The 18,102-nt window shown below is 39.0% G+C and overlaps 1 protein-coding gene across 1 annotated transcript in view; it reads right to left on the bottom strand.

Annotated features, from left to right (window-relative positions):
- SNAP91 (synaptosome associated protein 91) overlaps nucleotides 1–18,102 on the bottom strand; it is a 67,243-nt gene that overhangs the window by 6,293 nt on the left and 42,848 nt on the right. Inside the window, exons 17-27 of the mRNA XM_015858986.3 lie at nucleotides 16,191–16,298; nucleotides 15,399–15,656; nucleotides 15,124–15,201; nucleotides 14,945–15,016; nucleotides 14,382–14,465; nucleotides 13,386–13,469; nucleotides 7,808–7,945; nucleotides 6,379–6,528; nucleotides 4,829–4,859; nucleotides 3,540–3,651; nucleotides 2,666–2,689 (exon numbers count right to left, since the gene is read on the bottom strand). Coding sequence (XP_015714472.2) covers nucleotides 2,666–2,689; nucleotides 3,540–3,651; nucleotides 4,829–4,859; nucleotides 6,379–6,528; nucleotides 7,808–7,945; nucleotides 13,386–13,469; nucleotides 14,382–14,465; nucleotides 14,945–15,016; nucleotides 15,124–15,201; nucleotides 15,399–15,656; nucleotides 16,191–16,298 — 1,139 coding nt within the window. The remainder of the gene's footprint in view (nucleotides 1–2,665; nucleotides 2,690–3,539; nucleotides 3,652–4,828; nucleotides 4,860–6,378; nucleotides 6,529–7,807; nucleotides 7,946–13,385; nucleotides 13,470–14,381; nucleotides 14,466–14,944; nucleotides 15,017–15,123; nucleotides 15,202–15,398; nucleotides 15,657–16,190; nucleotides 16,299–18,102) is intronic.

Raw genomic sequence — 18,102 nt, 5'->3', positions numbered from 1 at the left:
TTTATGCCTAGCTTAAGCATGTAAAGTTAAAGGAAGGAGCTGCTATAGTAATTAATTTCCAGTAAAAAGTAGTATCATTATGCAGTGATATTAACTTAAAAACTAAGTTCACACAATTACTTAAACCACAATCAGAACTGATACATACTTTACTAAGGAAAGTTTAACTTGTTATGCAATTGATTTTCATTCAGATAACATATAAGCAAAGAAAAGAGACTTTCCACTAGGATTCAGGATGAGACAAATATTAGTTTAGAAGTCTAACTGTATAAACAGCCCAACTAAAGCAGTGTCCTTGAACTAGCCAACTCAGGTATCCAGCAGAACCTAAGCACCATTCCTTTAAGTTCCCTTGCCTGTAATTTCCTGTGTACAGTCTCTTTATGGCCTGGAAAGCATGTAAGTCTCTCCTTTTCACAGAAGTATATTTAATCCAAACACTGTTTAAACTCTTAATAAGAATTTTAAAGAGACGCAGGAAGCATTCAAGAAAGGGATTAAAGACGGTGGTAGGATTTTTAGGAACATCATTACTGCTATGTTGGGGCCTAACTAAGTCTATTAGCACAATTTCCCAAGCTCTTACAGAAGTTGTGTGGTCATGCCTGAGACTCTAAATCCTGACTACCTACCTTGAGTCAGCAATAGAAACACAGAACTATGGAATCCTTAGAGTTGGAAGGGACCTTTAAAGATCACCTAGTCCAAGTCCCCTGCAATGAACAGAGACATACACAGCTTGATCAGGTTGCCCAGAGACTGATCCAGCCTCTCCTTGAAAGTCTGCAAGGACTGGGCATCTAACACCTTTCTGGGCAATCTGTTCCGATGCCTCATCACCCTCACTGTAAAAGACATTTTCCTTATATCCAGACTAAATATTGATTTAAGCGTGAAACCATTTCCCTTTGTTCTACCACAACAGACTGTGCCAAAGAGTCTTTCCCTTTCCTTCCTGTAGCTCCCCTTTAGCCACTGAAATGCTGCTATCAGATCATCTCAGAGCCTTCTCTTCTCCACGCTGAGCAGCCCCAGCTCTCTCAGCCTGTCCTCATAGAAGAGGTGTTCCATCCCTTGAATCATTTTTGTGGTCCTCCTCTGGATGTGCTCCAACAGGTCCATATCCCTCCTGTACTGAGGACTCCAGATCTGAAGGCAATACTCCAGGTGAGGTCTCACCAGTGCAGAGTAGGGGGGCAGGTTCACCTCTCTTGAACTGCTGGCTACACTTCATTTGATGGAACACAAGATAGTGTTGGCTTTCTGGGCTGAGGCCACATTGCTGGCTCATGTCTAGCTTGCCATCCACCAGTGCCACCACGTCTTTTTCAGCAGGGCTGTGCTCAATCCTTTCATCCCACAGCTTGCATTGGTATAAAAGGTTGCTTCGACCCAGGTGCAAGATCTTGCATTTGGCTTTGCTGAATCTCATGAGGTTCTCCAAGGTCCACTGTTCAAACCTGTCGAGGTCTCTTGGGATGGCATCTCATCCCTCTGGGGTGTCAACTGCAGCCCACAGCTTGGTGTCATCAGTAAACTTGCTGAGGGTGCACTCGATCTCACTGTCAATGTCATTGATGAAGGTACAAAAAAGTACCGGTCCCAGCACTGATCCACTGTCCCAGCACTGATCCACTGTGTCTGCATGCTCTCAGTTGACATCAGTCAGCAGCTCTGGAGATATGCAATTACCACGCAGCACACTTCTATGCCCTTGCCTGATCCTTGTTTCCAGGTAGAAATACACCAGTTTCTTAAGGAACCTGGGATTAGTCAGGATAACTCATTCCAGAATTATTGAACAACAAGCATCCTACTCTTTCTTAACAATTATTAAAAATCTTTTTTTCCAGTCTGAAAATTTTATTGGGAGCATTTCAACTAACATCATTATCACACTAGCAGCATATCTGTCCTCAAGCTAAGAACAGTATCTTGGATATTGGATAAGCAAGGCATACAAAGATATACACCAATGACATCAGAAGAGCACCCTAAAGCTATCTGATTGAAGACAAAGGAACACAACTTAGTTCAGAATTCAGTCCATCAGTTACCAAGTATATAGCCATACAAACTGAACCTGCTTTTGCCTGAAAGAGTAAGGGTCACTGAAAGGAACAGATTTTTGTGTAATGCTGCAGATTTTAATCTGGAAGCGAAGGAAAAAGTGACCAAAACTTCAGTGGCTCAAATTCAAGCTTCAACAGTGATGTGAAGGAATGCTTCATTTTGGTCTTCACATTTATTTTTCCCTGTGGCTTTGGTTTTCAAAAAGACTTTGGTATACAGATTTGGAAGAAATGCGTGTAACACCCATGTTTCACAAAATGCTATCAAAACCACCCAGCTTTCCAAGAAAGGACAGTTAATTATCAGATGTTAAAACCATTACCAGATCAAACTGATATTACAGAAGCTAGAAAGCTCAGGTAGCGTATGTCACCAGATAGGTCACATTCACATATAGCAAAGATTGTTTGAAACAAATACTCGTTACTTCAGGATTTTCTGCTGCACAGACAACCCAGAAAGAGCCATGTTAGGTAGCTTCGAGGTAGTTTTAAGCCAGCCTTAGTAACTGCAGTGCAGGTGAGCTGCTGTTAGTATCTTCATGTTTAGTATGTGTAAAGAGATCCCCCCCCAAAAATAATTCACTTACACCGTACAGTATTGTCCAGCCTCTCTATTAAGAAAAAAAGTTAGCATTACAATTAATATACTCAATAAAGTCCCATAAGGTTAAGTAACAACCTGTAATACATTTAAGAGTTTCATTCATATTTGATTGTTGCAGCAGGGAATTGAATTGATAACGCAAGCCCTTGTGAATTCTCTCCTTTCCCCTCCATCCCACTTTTTCCAACAGAAGCTGCTTTATGCTCTGTGAGGCTCTGATGAAGTATGACCTTTCTTCAGATTACTCTTGTAGTTTACTAACAATCAAATTGCTCTTGATCCAAGTTTAGATTCTAAGCTCAGTTCAACTCTCTTCTCCTCAAAATAGTGCTTTCTAATGTATTTCACATGGCAATTTTACCCTTCCCAATAGAGTACTTTGCTGGGCTAAACAAGCTATCTCCTACTCTAATACCAGTCATCTACTTAGTCTGAATGATGCACAGTCTTTTTGATACTTCATTCAGGAGAGCTTGAACTGGGAACAAGCTTAAATTTTCTTATGTCAATAGAAATGTCAGTTTTTGATAAATATCACTGTTCTTTGAACAATTTATCTGGACCTGGTACTGGTCAAGACTTAAATGGCTAATCAAACACTTTTCTTGGAAATGTCCTCAGTCATTAAATACATATATAAAGTCTTCAATTATAGGCTACTGCATCTTCACTGACTTCAGTTCAGTGATGTTGGCTGTAAATGTGGTCTTCAAAATGTGACTTGTAACAATGGTATCTTTTATACACATGCACATTCTTTAGACGAAACATAAAGAAGCGGTACATTTACGTATGCTTGAACAGTCTCAAAATACTGAGGTTTCAGTATCAGCAGTATTGATGGATGAAGCACCTACCAATGGACCACTTGGTACACCACCAGTTGACCATGTTGCAGGTGCTACTTTTGGCTGCCAGTTGGCTCCTCCTGTTAGCTTCTTCTCTCCAGCATTCCACTGAAGGTCTCCCCTAGTAGAGAGGGAGAGAAACAGAACTATTCTTTACATACACAATAAAAGCCAATTGCAGTATACATTAGAATTAAGCTTGCAGCTACATTATAGTACATACAGTTTAAGCTATTAACAGAGAGATAGACTTTTAGTACCATGCAGTTCCAAGGTCTGTTAGTAGCAGACACCACTACACTCTACACTCAGTTATGTGATTATAGCCTTTGTGGTGAGATTTAAAGAGATGTTTTAATTAGTATTGATTGAAGGCAACATATTATTGCATATACCCTTGCAAAGTAGAAAGAGGCACTGCTACTGACTATTCTACTGGGGCCAGGAGAGCTGCCTGTTAGAAGTCTTTGAAAGGTCATTTCTTTGCTAGAAATCTTGCTCAGACAGATGAAGGAGGAAAGCATTCAGTTCTGAAAAAAGTTGATAGATATAAGAGAAACAAATCAATCACAGAATAAAAGGGCTGTTTCAAAGCTAGATGTTTTTAGAAGCTGCTTTACCCAGAATAGGCTGAACTCCTTGAATCAAGTAGACTGAGGGAAGCTATATAATGGAGGATAGAGTATATGATGCATTTACTCATTTCCCTCCTATCATCTCCATAGACACACAACACATCTTGAAACTAGTCTTGGATATAGAGGTAGACTCCATACAGAAGCAAGCAATCAGTTTGTTAAAGACATTCAAAACCAAGTGTACTGTTTTAAATATCTCCTCTTGCAAAAAGAAGCTTTTCACACCTACGTGATAAGCCCATTCAGTATCTGTAAAAAGATAACAAAACTCTTATATATTAGCCTAAATAACTGATGGCAAATAATGCAATTTATCACCTGGATAAATTCATTTGTAAACCAGCTATCCAATACAAAGATATATACATAAACATATGTGTATTTTAGAGGCTCATATTTAAGCCAGTAAATTTAAAAGCTACATCAGAAACAATTAACATCATTAATTATCCAGTGAACCTTCATAAAATAGAAAATTTTTCTCAAAATCTTTATGATTTGCTACTTTTTGTTTGAGAGAATATGACAAGAGGGAGGTACTGGGATGTGATCAATTCATTGTTTCCTACTAATCGCTAAAATCAATATAAGATTATAAAACAGGCTTGAAAACATTTTCTTTCTCTTTCTCTCTTTCTTAAAATTAGAAGTTGAACTTACTTTTTTGAAGTGCTACCAGAAATTCCAAGATCTGAAAGTTGTAAGAAAAAAAGAGGGAGAAAAAGTCACACATCTAATAAATTGAAGTGCATCAAAGTAACAGCTCATGTTTCACTGCACATAGGCTTATAAAGAATAATGAAGTTTTGGCTGTCTTCATTTATCTGATCAGCATCAGAGTGCTAGCCACACCTAAATCTGATTCAGGACTAACATCTGAGGAATCATATGGATATCATATATTTCAGGCCATTTTTGCTCTACAAGCAAGCCACAGTGACAATATATTTACTTCTACAAAACATTATTTAAACTACCACAAATGACAACACTAATATCTATTCATCACATTATATGTTGAAAGTTATTTTACTCAGACAGATAAAATTGTTAACTGGATGTTGTGCAGTTTTATCTGCTCTGTCATGCATGGGTGCTTCAAGCAGTTTCCTTAACCACTCTACGAAAGAATTTTGAATCTGAGATTTAAAGAACTCTCTTCTCATATGATCAGTACAAGTCCTGTAAGTCAGACTGCTGAGTATGATTATTTTCTCCCACAAACTTAGATACATCAAATGACTTGCAGAAGGCGTTTCAAGCAATTAAAACTTCCACTGATTTCTAAATACAGACTGAAGAGTATGCACCTTAAGATCAGTTATATCTTTGCTGTATTTACATACAGGAATGGTATATTCTATGTATACAGTCCTTCAAGTACAACTTCCATATTGTACCTTACTCTATGCGGGTCTGTGTTAGATTTGTACAGGGGCTGGTGCTACTGCCTTTAGTTACAATGACTGCCTCACTACAGGAAAGAATATTTTTTGTTTAGTGCTTCAAGAACATGTTTAGGGAAGTTCACTGTCTGAGATAAGGTCTGTTCTTTACACAACCACTACTCTGTTTTCACAAAGAGAGTAGCAACAGGTCAGTTATCACCTCCTTGAGCTTTTTAACTTTTTCTGCTTAAATTCTATGGTACTACCAGATACTTTGGATAATTTTCACCATTCCATCTGTTAATATTCGAGTGCCCATCTGTTAGGAGTCTGAATGTAGTAGCTAGGATGTTCAAATGTTACAAATCACAGTTAACAAATAGATCCTACTATTTGTCTCAGATCCTAAACACAATCACAGAATCACATAATTTTAGGGGTTGAAAAGGACCCCTGGAGATCATGGAGTTCAACCCCCTGCTCAAGCAGGCTCCCTACAGTAGATTACACAGGAAAGCATCTGGGTAGGTTTTGAATACCTTGGGAGGAGACTCTATAACCTCCCCGGGCAAATCTTTTCCAGTGCTCTGTCACCCTCAAAGACAAGTTCTTTCTCTTGTTCAAATGGAATGAGTGACAAGCTATGATCCTAGAACACCAGCTACCTGAATCAGGCTCTACTCTTGCCTATAGCTAACCTGATCTTCACAAGGAAACAGGAAGACACTGAAACAAGAAAGGTAAAATGGACAGGTGTTTGGTTCCACAAACAAAAAGTACTGTTGTGTGCCACATCACTTAAAACAAGCAACTGTCACTTACTGCCTACTAAGTTTGCGAGAGATGAATCAAGATCGCTTCCAAGACCTTTGCTTGCTGCTGAGGCAGGAACTGTTGTTGTGGCTGCAGGTGTTACAGATTGACCAGCAGGAACCATAGTTGGCATAAGAAGATCACCTAACCCATCAAACACTAGAAGGGAAAGGAGAATGGTTTAATAACAGCAGTTTTGGTAAGAAAAACACAACCAGCCACTTTGATGTTGGTCCAACAAATATAGCACAGACAATAACGTCACAAGACTTACCAAAACACAGTTTGACATTAAAAGTAATGCCAACAAGGGCATGCATATCATTTTACGAGAGACTGAACATCCAGTAGTAACCCTGGAAGAGTTATACCAATAAAAAATAAAATGACAGGACATGCCTAAAAGCACTTCAATTGAAGAGCTGAATTTACAGAGTTAGTACTACTTCCACACGACACTACTCTTCTTACAGTCATCCTTACAGAGACATCAGATGCACGCACATTTGTCTGGAGATATTCATTTAAAGGCTTTTAAAATGAACATCTTGCAGCAAACACCACTCAAAATTATGGTGGCAAAGATAGTCTTATACCTTGACACAGTAACAGGATTGAAACAGTTTTCAGGATTGTTACTATTCATTTGCAAGCAGCAGGGAGTTGGGAAAACCTACTAATATCTCACAAGATCAGAAGGAATGAGAACCATCCACACTGTCAGAGCTAGTTTCCTTAGTCCAGCCATCTCTCAGAAGCTCATTTTTTTAGATCCCTTGAGGTCAAACTGTTTGGTACATCCCATGCCAACACTGTCTTCTGATCTGTATTTGAGGTACATGCTAATGTTAAGTCAACAGGAAGGGGTAGCATGTGCACTGGCAAGCAACCAAATAACCAAGCAGCAGTACTACTTTGACCTTTTTTTCTTGTACAGTTGCAGAACTCACCAATTTTAAGTTTGTAGCAAGGACCCAGCATGGAAAGTACAGGATGGAAGAGATACAAACAAAATGATAGCAGTGATGAAAAGTTTAAGCTTATAGTCAGGCAAAGAACATGACCTTTGTCTCAGTTTTGTGAATCTTCAGATGCCATGCGAGCTTAAAAACAGCTTCAGCAGCAACGGCGAGATGACTTGGGTGCGTACTTAATTTACAAAAGATTATTTTCACTGAGTAATTCCTGATTCATGCTATAAGGCACGTGCAAGAATGATGCTCACATTAGCTCAGTTTCCACTGACATGGTAGAATAAAAAATGGTCACAGAAAGTTCTTGGGCAAACATTTCCCTAAATACAACACTGACTTTTTCCAGTTGAGATGAAAGGGAAATGACTTCTATTGCTCACGCTCAGAGCCTAATATGGTGTCACTAACTGATCTAACACATAAAATGCATTAGAAAATTCATAGGAAGAAACCTTTTGACTCACCTGATGCATCAAACGAACTGCCAGTTGTTGGAGCTGTTGTTCCAAAAGCTGCATCAAAGTTAGGCTGTAGTAAGCTTGTTTGAGCTGGAGTAACTGGGGATGGTGATGGAGAAGGAGCAATAAAAGAACCTCCAAAGCCTTGAAAAAGTCACGTAAGAGAGGTGTGAACATTAGAGTTAGTCTTGTTGGGCTGTGTTTAACAAAAGCTCAATCTATGATAGGCAGAATGACAGAGATGATGCTTACTAGACCACTGCTAACAGTTCAGTACTACACAAGCATCCTTATGCCAAATATGATCCAAGAAATTTAAGCTTTTGAATAGTTGCTGGTAAAAACCTTAATGTTCACTATTTAGGTATCTCCAGAGGTACACTAACAGAATACACAATTCTTCCAGCACTACATGCTAGTTAAGTGAACTCACAGGCATAAGGCAACAAAAATGGATGAGTTCAGAAAAATAGTAAAACAGAATACTAGCTTGAGAAGAGCATATGATCACAGTTTAATGGACCCAACTGCTCTGGAATTCCAGCTCAGAAGACAGTGTTTTACTCATCCAGTTTGTTTCTCATCATCTTAATACATGCTGGTCTGTCTTGTCACTGTCTTGTCTTCATGCTGCTGCCCACCTTCCCTTCCACCTTTCAGAACAGCATCAACAAAATCCACAAATATAAACAAACCCTAATCACAGAGATTCTCCAGCCTTAAAGCAATTTATTCCCACACTTAACTATTCTTAAAATCCTTCCCCTGCCCACTATATAATTTGATCTCCCTTGCAATTTAAGCTTATTTGTATTATCTACAGACTCTAGAAACTGTTTAAAAATGCAAAGACTGCCAAAAAGAGAACAGACATATGACACCTCCTCAGTTCTCACTAGTCTACAAGCCTGTCTTCTTATTCAGTCTCTTCTTGGCCGTGATGCCTGAGATCTCTATATTTCTTCAGTCTTGGCCTTGGCTTTTCCCATCTGCCCTTGCAATAGGAAGTTCTGAGCTCACCACTCCAACTGCAACCACAAATATAAAAGCAAGACAACTCTGCACATCATGTATGCTGTAATTTTCCCCTTGCTATCAGAGTGGGAAGCATATTATATTCTCTGAACATTAGATGGTGATGTGTCAGTGGTCCACCACAGCCTTTAGCTTCTTTTCAGGGACCTTCCCATCTTAGCAATCTACTGTCATTTCTTCAGTTAATCATTACTTTCCAAGACCAGAAGCTTGCATGTTTACCCACTTGAAATCTCTTCCTCAGAATACCTTCTCTAACATGCGGAGACCACTCAGTTCTTATCTACAAATACAGCTTTCTTCTTGCATGTGAAATCAGAAAAATTAAGGATGTTACTCCAACTGCCACACTGTTGAAATAAATGCATCAGTTTAGAAGGCATGAAACTTTTATCATTGCCTCGACTTCTAACTAGATAATTTGTTCCACTCCACAAGCAGCCAGCTAATTCCTTTCCTTTTCATCTTGCTTCAACTTTTCTTCAGTTACCAGTTCACTGGGGAAGAAAGCTCTGAAAACTTTATAACCCCTTTTTAGTTTTTAACCAAAATTGCTTTCCATGGTGACAGGGCTTATCAATTACAGAACATTAAACAGGCATTTCCCAAATGGTGACAGTAGCATATTTCCCAGCTTTGAAAACAAATCCTCCTCAGGCACTTAACTACAAGACAAACCAGTGCTGAATGTAAACTGTTTGTGCTCAAACTGTGATCATCAATTATATCAAACGTTACTGTGAGATCTCAGATGATCTCCCCCAAAGTGATGGTTTCTCAGAATGAAATAAAACTAAACACCAAACTTAAAACTGTGGAAAGGATAGGAAAAAAGAGGCACTACTGGTCCAGGAGAACACAACCTGAAAGGAAGACCTCTAAGTACATCCTTCAGGTGCTTAAGTTTTCCAGATTGCAGGCACTGACACATCATAACTTAAACTAGTTCCTTTAGATGACTGATTGATTGGACTGGATGGAGGCAGGGAAGCAAAAGAAGGACAGAGAACAACCTGTTTTCAATAGCCTGAAGCAAAGAGCATTTCAAATGCCTGCATGAGCTCCCCTGGGCTTATTAGACTGACCTCAGGGTTCTGGCATCAAGAAATCTTTAATACCCAAACTCTACTCTGTAGCAAGCTACATGCTTGCAGTTGCTAAATGAGGATCTGGACAAACATACTGAATCAGAGAACTGCCCCAGCTCCCCAGGGTCTGTTTGTGAGGCAGGCTTATCACTAGATAGTTTAGAAGGTGATATCTGATCTGATTATCCAGTCCCAGCCCCTGCTAAAAGCAGGTCTCATCAAATCAGCTGGCTCAGACACAGTTGCTTTGAGCACTTCCATGATGAGGGATTTCACTACCTCTGTGAGCAGACAACTTCAGTATCTGATTTTTCTTATGGTAATAAATTAATTTTTAAAAGTTTCTGGAATTTTCACACTGTCTTTTTCCTTTTACTGCATACCTCCATAAGGAACATGGCTGATTCCTGTATCCCTCCAAGGAGGTAGATTTAGACAGCCTTAATGCATAGCTTTTGTCTTCTCAAGAGTGAACGGATCCAGCTCCTGACCTCTGCTCATATGTCACATTCACTGGTCACCATCTTGTTGGTCCTCCTCTGAATAATCTCACACTGGTATGACTTGGTCATCTACTTCAGGAGATCATCTTTAATACATTTCAGAAGTCCCCTGGATCACCTGTGCCCAGTCATACTGCCCTTCCAGCACATATTATGGTGGTTAAAGCTGCTCATGAGTGCCAAGGTCTGTGACAGCAAAGCTTTCTCTAGCTGCCTAAAGGGAGGCTTTTTCTACTGCTTCATTTTGATCAGATGGTCTATAACAGGTATCTACTACAAAATTACCAGTGTTGGCTCATTCTTTGATTCTTACATACAAACTTCTCCTGGTTCAACATCAGTCTCAAGGCCAAGCTTTAGGCATTCAACTACATGCAGAAAATATACTTATCATTGAAGAATCACATCAGAAGCAGGGTAATAAGGCATATGGTTGATGGACTAAGGCATCTGACTCCAAAAACCCCTTTAGTACCCAAACCGCCTGAAGATCCTCTGCTCAGTTAGATCCATTCTATCTCCTAAGTGAGAAGGAGCTTGGCAGCAGTGCATGGCATAACACAATTTATAACATTCTGTTTAGAAAGTTATGTATGTTTTTGCAAATTCCCACAAAACGCATATTTCTCTGGCTACAGAACAGAGTCCTCCCCACCTTCAGGTGAAGTTTGTATGGTAAGTTGTCTTTGTTTCAGAGCTTTCAGCCATGAAACTGCGGCACGGTTACAAATCTGCTTTAACAGGTATAGTTCCTAGTCATCTGCAGAAACAGCAGCAGCTGAGATACGTTGTCTGGACATCTCCAACTGCCTGGTTTTGAAGCAGTTTTTACTAGCGACCCTGTAAGATTTCTTATGAGAACATACTACTAAATGCTGGGATACATGTATTCATTTAATTGAACAGAAAGATCTAGAAGGGGAAAAGGGCTACACTATTGCATGTACTGGCACAATTCTATTTTTGTCTGCTGAGAGGCTTAGAAAAGATGAAAAAGAATTTACCGCTCTTTCTAAGAGAGTCTAGCCATTTACCTGAAAGCAGAACACCTGAGACAATGATGCATGGTAAGTATATTCATAACACTGTGAATATAAACACTCGGTACAACTAATCATAAACCATGAAGGACACGCCTTCAGCAAAATCCAGAAAATCTTAAATTTAAAACTGGATTGCACTGCAGGCTATACATCTGCCATTATTCAGGGTGAACAAATGTTTAGCAATATGCTGTGATGTTTCCCAACCCTCTGTATATGCCAAACTGAGATTCACCTCTAACTCGGTGTCATTTAGGAAGCATATAAGTAAAAGAATCTATTCACTCAAACAGCTTCAGGTCTGCTTGAGTGCTCAGATTTATGACAATCATTGTATAATTCAGGCATTGATTTAATATGAATCATCAGATTCAGAAAGTACACCACAGAAGTTTAAGCCATCTGGAGCATAACTCTTACAGTAATTTCAGTTTGGATACAGATAAAGACTGAACGTATTTTTTATTCTAATATTCACATAAACAGGATTAGCTTTTTCCTCACAACATCTTTGCACCCAGCCCCCAGATAATGCACATAACTGCAAAGGGCAGCACCTTTTCTTTTTGTAAACTTTTTTTCCTTATAAAATTACCAGAATCTACTCGGTAAAGTCTCATCTGCAGTTTAAAAGCTATTCATAGGCTGTTTAACCAATACAAAGATTAACAGGATTAAAACAAAAGGAAGTCTTCCAACCTAAAGTCTGGAAACTGCTTATACATAGTATGTCCTCACAGTGTATGTCCTACTAAGTAGTCAGACTGGCAGAACTGGAACAGATTCAGAACAGATATGCATACTGTTCTCTAGAACACTTCTATTTTAGTGAAGCCGAACTAGGAGATGCCCACACAGAGAGCAGGTACTACCAAAACCACTGAGATATCTCACTTGCATTACAGATCTCTCATATAATGGAAGTCTGCTCGTGAGAAGACAAAAACATACATAGGATTTGATTTCTGATGTTGCGTAAGTTGACATGAAAGAACTTCAGACACACAGACAGCCAATGACATCAGGTCTCACCATGCCTAGAATGGTTAATCATTGCATAAAGAGCAAACTTCCACTCCAGGTCTGAACTAAAGCCACAGAAGCACAACATTAAACTAACAATCATCTACATTTGCAAAGGATAACCTACTGACAAATACAACTTTTAGAAACATAAGAAAAAATGAGTGAAGTGCTCCTTCAAGCCAGAAGCATTTTAGCTTTCTTTAAGCTTGAAAAAAACATGCTGTTAACTTCAGATTGGGATGGGAAAGAGTCATGACTTGTTTAGAACAATTTTTATATCCACTAAAATACACAGTGTAGCAGGCGTTTCTGAGAAACAGAATTCAGCTGAAGTGGTTTAGCTTTTAGAATGCAGACTAAAAGTATAGTTATTCAGGCATTGCAGTCTGATGCCACACTTAGCACAAGCCAGTATAAGGAGAGGATTTCTAGCACTGCTGCGCCCTTGCACGCAAGAAGGCTCTTTCTCATCGGCCCGCTCTTTCTGGTTAAACACAAGACTGTTGCAAAACCACTGATACAATTTTCTAACATCTGAAGTGTGTAAGTTGACTGTATTAAATCGATCAGGAAATAATGATAAATTACAAGTGAGGAATAAAAAGTGCAGCCTCCTGTCTAGTCAGGTGGCAACTCCGCCCACAGCAGGGGGGTTAGAACAAGACAATCTAAGGTCCCTTCCAACACAAGCCTTTCTACGAGATAACACCTCCATTACAAATCAAAGTAGTCTTAATTTAAGAAGTTTAAAGTACCAATAAATCTTACTAAAAACTATTTTATCCCACTGCAAACATCCATATCCACCCCTGTAACATTTCACAAAATTTCACAAGACTATCTATAAGATTTTGCATGACAGTAAGTTTGTTAATAAGTTCTTTATTACCAGCCAGTAAGTCTGCAGAAGCTGATGAACTAGAAGTGGCCTGGGTTGCGGGCTGAGGTTCAGGAGCACTACTTCCAAAAGCATCTGAAGAGAATTCCAGGAAGTAAAGATTTCAAAATTAAATGCATCAATTTATCACATATCTTAAACAAGCGACAACAATAAGATAACTTCATCCATCAGAAAAAAATGAAAGTGCTTAGCCATCCTTATTGCAGAGCAGGACCGTGGATGCAAAGCTCAGGTGGAAGAAAAGGAGATGCAACAAACCAGCATTTCAAAGATTTTTCTATAATAAAGAATAGCACTGGAGAAGATAAGAATATTAGGTCAGTGAGGCTTGCAAATCCTTATATTTGGGCCACTTATCAGAAAACTCAAACAGCAGCATTCTAGACTAGAGAGTTAAGCCATTTTATTCAGTGTTTGGTGTAATTTCAGACATAATTTACTGACTCGCATCAACTCTAATTAGATATGTATTTCACTATTGTTTGAAAATTCACTCCTTCTAAGTAACAATCATCTCTTCTACGACACTTCTAGAGCTGGTTGTGCTCATCCTAATTTCCAGCTTGTCAAATCTAACAAAGATCCTGTAATTCAGCCCTCTGGTTTGAGGCAAGTCACCCTCAAAAATTCAGCTGCTTTGCTCTGAGAAATGGAACGGAGAGAAACTAATGTGCAAGTGAAGAGGTGCAAAGAAGAAGGAAAAAAAAAAAAAAAAGGAAGAACACAATATACTTTCATTAGACCTCTGAGAAGAAGAATCACACATGCATTGACTGAAGACAGAATGGCAAATGTAAGGACAAGGAATGACGACAGCTCATTTGCAGTTCATTATTGTGCAATATGAAGAATTGGACATGTTATTCTTAGCTGTAATGACACAGAAAAGCTGTAAGAAGGGGGAAAGGCAGCTTTGGCAAAGCACAAAGTTAATTGAAATTAAGTGATTCATCTCTGAAGTGGTGAGGAAGGAAAAATACCCACCACCAAATAGGTCAATCACACCTGAAGAATCCACCTTTGCTGGAGAGGCAGTGGGTAGAGGAGAGGGGGCTGCAAATGCATCCACTGCAGTAAGCATAGGATAAATAATATTTAGTATCAGCAAGGCAACAATGATAGCTAAATATTTCAAAGCAACATAGGCTCCATTAGGTAGAATCATGGGGTATGTAAAGCCGGGCAACAGTCTGCAGAACTGCAAACAGAAAGTGTTACATTTCTCACACAGCAACTGAACGCTGGAGTACTTTAAAGAAAAACAAAACAAAACATTTCTTAATAACTTTCTTATGCTTATAGGAGAATACAGTCTCTTAACAACCACATCACTTACTTAACTTCAGTGTTAGCCACTTCATGATCCATATCTTCAGCAACTGCTAATTTTGTGATCAATGTATCAACAAACCTACAATTTAGTACTTCAGCTTAAAGATATAAAGTGGCAATACGTTTTGGTTTTCACTTGTAAGGAAAAAAAAAAAAAGAATTCACAAGATCAAAACCATAAGTCTATAGTATGGCCTGTGAAAACAAGCACTTACCAGATAAGAGATCACCAGTGAGAGAACTCTCAGGCACAGGAGAAGCTCCGTGTGGTGGAGATGAAAAAGCATCTTCCAAAAACGAAAGAAAAAACAAGGAGAAGTTGAGTATTGTTCATTCAGTTTACACCACCACAAGGCATCAAAGCAGCAGAGTATTTGAAGATTTCACTCTTTACCTGTACCAAAGAGATCTATGCTAGGAGTAGCATCTGGTTTAGGTGCAGCGGGTACCTCAGGGACAGACTCAAATAAATCTAAGACCAAGAACACAACACGTCTTTAACTCATTTTTGAAACTCAGTACTGAATGTGAGCTTTCAAATTTTGCACATCATCTTTGGAATTAATAGGCTCTCTGGTTTGAAAGCCACAGCACACAGCATGCATGCAACAATTTTTAGTTCAGTACTCCTGACAGATCAATCCACCAAAGAGTTAAAAACAAAATTACCACCAAAGATATCTAGAGCAGGAGGAGCGGAGGTGGTGGCGGTAGCAGAAGTGGTGGCAGTAGTGGTAGTGGCAGTAGCTGTAGTAGCGGTAGTGGCAGCAGCAACAGCAGCAGCTGGAGAAGGAGTTGTTGCAGGAGCTGGAGTGGCTGCACTAGTTGTAGGGGTAACTACAGGAACAGCAGTCTCTGTTGGCTTCATAGCAAAGAGGTCCAGCTCAGGAGCAGCCTCTGCACTACCTTCGGATGGGGCAAAGGGGTCTTGTAAAAAGGAGAGGGGAAATATACGTGTATGCTTACTTAGGATCAGTGAGGGAGGAAGTCAAGAACAAAGCAACTAGAGGCTATGCACGTACTGCAAATACACTCACACACACATAGATGAGGTTGTTCTACATCTAGCCTACTTATCCAGACATGCTACTTATGTTTTTCCAAAATAAAGACTGTCTGAAAGGCTGAGTAGTCCAGTTACTAAAGGGCAGAACTTTCATAGGCTGTTTATCAAGTCCAGAAAGGACAGGAAGATGATGAAAGAATATCCTGTTTAACAGGTTACTACTCACAAAAGTCAGCACTGTCAGAATCATCAATTAGCACTAATGAACAAGCAAAATAGTACTGGGACTCAGAAACAGGCCATTTTGTTAAGCATGCTCTTCTGTCTAAGGTTTGTTTTGACCAATCGCAGGCACTGAGAAAATTTCAGAAAAACACACTGCCATGTAGTTTAAACGAAAGAAAACAAAACCAAAAACAGCAAAACAAGAGACCATCTAATGACATAAAACCCACCATTTCCTGAACATGCATCAAGAGCTGCTGCTACAGGGGTTGGGGTAGCTGGTGCTGCTGCCCCTTCAGTTGCTGCAGGGGCTTCCCCAGGAGAAGCTGCAAAGGCATCTTGGGTGCAGTTTTAAAACAGAAATTAAAAGGAAAAGGATAAAGAGAAGAAAAATATAGTAAAAGAAACAAGTTAAATTGCACAAGTAGATCCCCTTATACAACATGAATGTTGTTCTGATAGCAAGACAAGACATGCAGCATATATGCTTTGTCTCCCCCAACCCCACATGAGATAGTTCTAGACAGGGCTTGAAGAAAGAATTTCTCCATCTGCCCAAAGTACAGCAAGTGTAAAAGGTTTTATTCTCATTGTATAAGGGTTCAGAGCAGCATGGTCATGGTCTACCCACAATTAACTAATGAAGAGCGGAGGTATTGCAGTATGTCAGTGTTAATGCTAGTGTTAAAACTGAACTTCCAAGTTGAAGGCCCACAGTACATGTAATTATCCTTTACTTGAATTTACTTGTGTAGGGCTCTGCAAACTTCAGCACTGTTATGAACAACAATCCAATTATATTGGAAAAGATCTGTAGGTATAATTTCTAGCTTTTTAGTCAATATCTAAACAACATCTGAAACATCTGAAAATCTTAATTTACTTCTTTTTAACAGTATTTCAGCAGGATCTTTCTGAAGCTAGAAAAACTGAATCACAGGTTATATTTACTCAGCTTACTTCTAACAGATCCAGAATGTTCATCTTCACTATTGACCAGCCATACTTAATTTCCACAGGACTGTCTCTAAGACTAACAAGCCCAGTCAAGCAAGGGAAAAGTAGCTTTGGGGTTTTGAAATGACCTCCTTTTGAGTTTTGCTTGATTTGGGTTTTTATTTATTTGTTTGTTTGACTGGAAAAAAAGTTAACAAAGTTAGTGAGGTAAAAAAATATATCTGTTCAGGAATACTGCAATTGCACTGTTAATTCAGCACAGGAAAAAGCTTAACATGCTTTAACTTGAGTATCAATTTTAAAATGAAAACAACCATTTTAAAACCAAGTTTATGCCAGTTAATCTAAAAAGCCCAAAAAGAACATGCACTGAAACTTGAACAGAAGAAATGAAAGCAAGTTACTCTTGCAATAGAATTAAAATGAATTGTTAGCAAATAAAGGCCTGCTAATAAGCCATTTCAAATACAATTCTATTTTTCATGTATCAAGGTTCAATAACAAAACTGGATGGCAGTTGTCCAAGTAAAAAATAACAATTAGTCAAAAGTCACCTTACTGTATGCATACCAGGCACTGGCATATACCCCTTAGAAGAAATTCAAGACAGAAGTGGACTGAAGACTTCTGAATTGTACTACTTCCGAATACACTGTGCAAGGTCTTGTGTGCTGCTGTTTGTTCTACTCTGATAGCCTTCATGTGGAACATCAGCTTGCGTTCTTGTGAAAGAACATATTTTTATCCACACAAGCCTGTAGACCAACAATACAATTCCCTCCTGAAATGTGCTGTAGAGTTGAAGCTTCTCAGTTCTGTTGTAGCCCTTGCACAGATGGCATCACATGTATGGTTAATGGATACTGTATATTTTATTAGTAAAAAAAAAAAAGAAATTTATCTTCCTTTTTGTTCCTTCACACTGGTGTACTAACCCTGCGTGTTTATTCCCAGCGTTCCAAAAGATCTTCTTGCTTTAAAGCAGCTACCACATTTACCTAATTCCTCACATTTGTACAACTTCTGCTTCTAAAGAAAACATAGCTTGACTTCTACTGTCAAGTGATACCTGATCCTCACACGAGTTTACAGACAACCTGGTAACTTCAAGAGAAGCCTCTGGAACTTCACACTACAAAGAACATCAATTGGGAGTCATAGATATGTACTGCATACTGCATAACT

The sequence above is a fragment of the Coturnix japonica genome, chromosome 3 (genome assembly GCF_054131305.1).
Source record: "Coturnix japonica strain WE chromosome 3, WE-NBRP24, whole genome shotgun sequence".
Classification (NCBI taxonomy): domain Eukaryota; kingdom Metazoa; phylum Chordata; class Aves; order Galliformes; family Phasianidae; genus Coturnix; species Coturnix japonica.
This window is presented reverse-complemented; position numbering and strand designations above follow the sequence as displayed.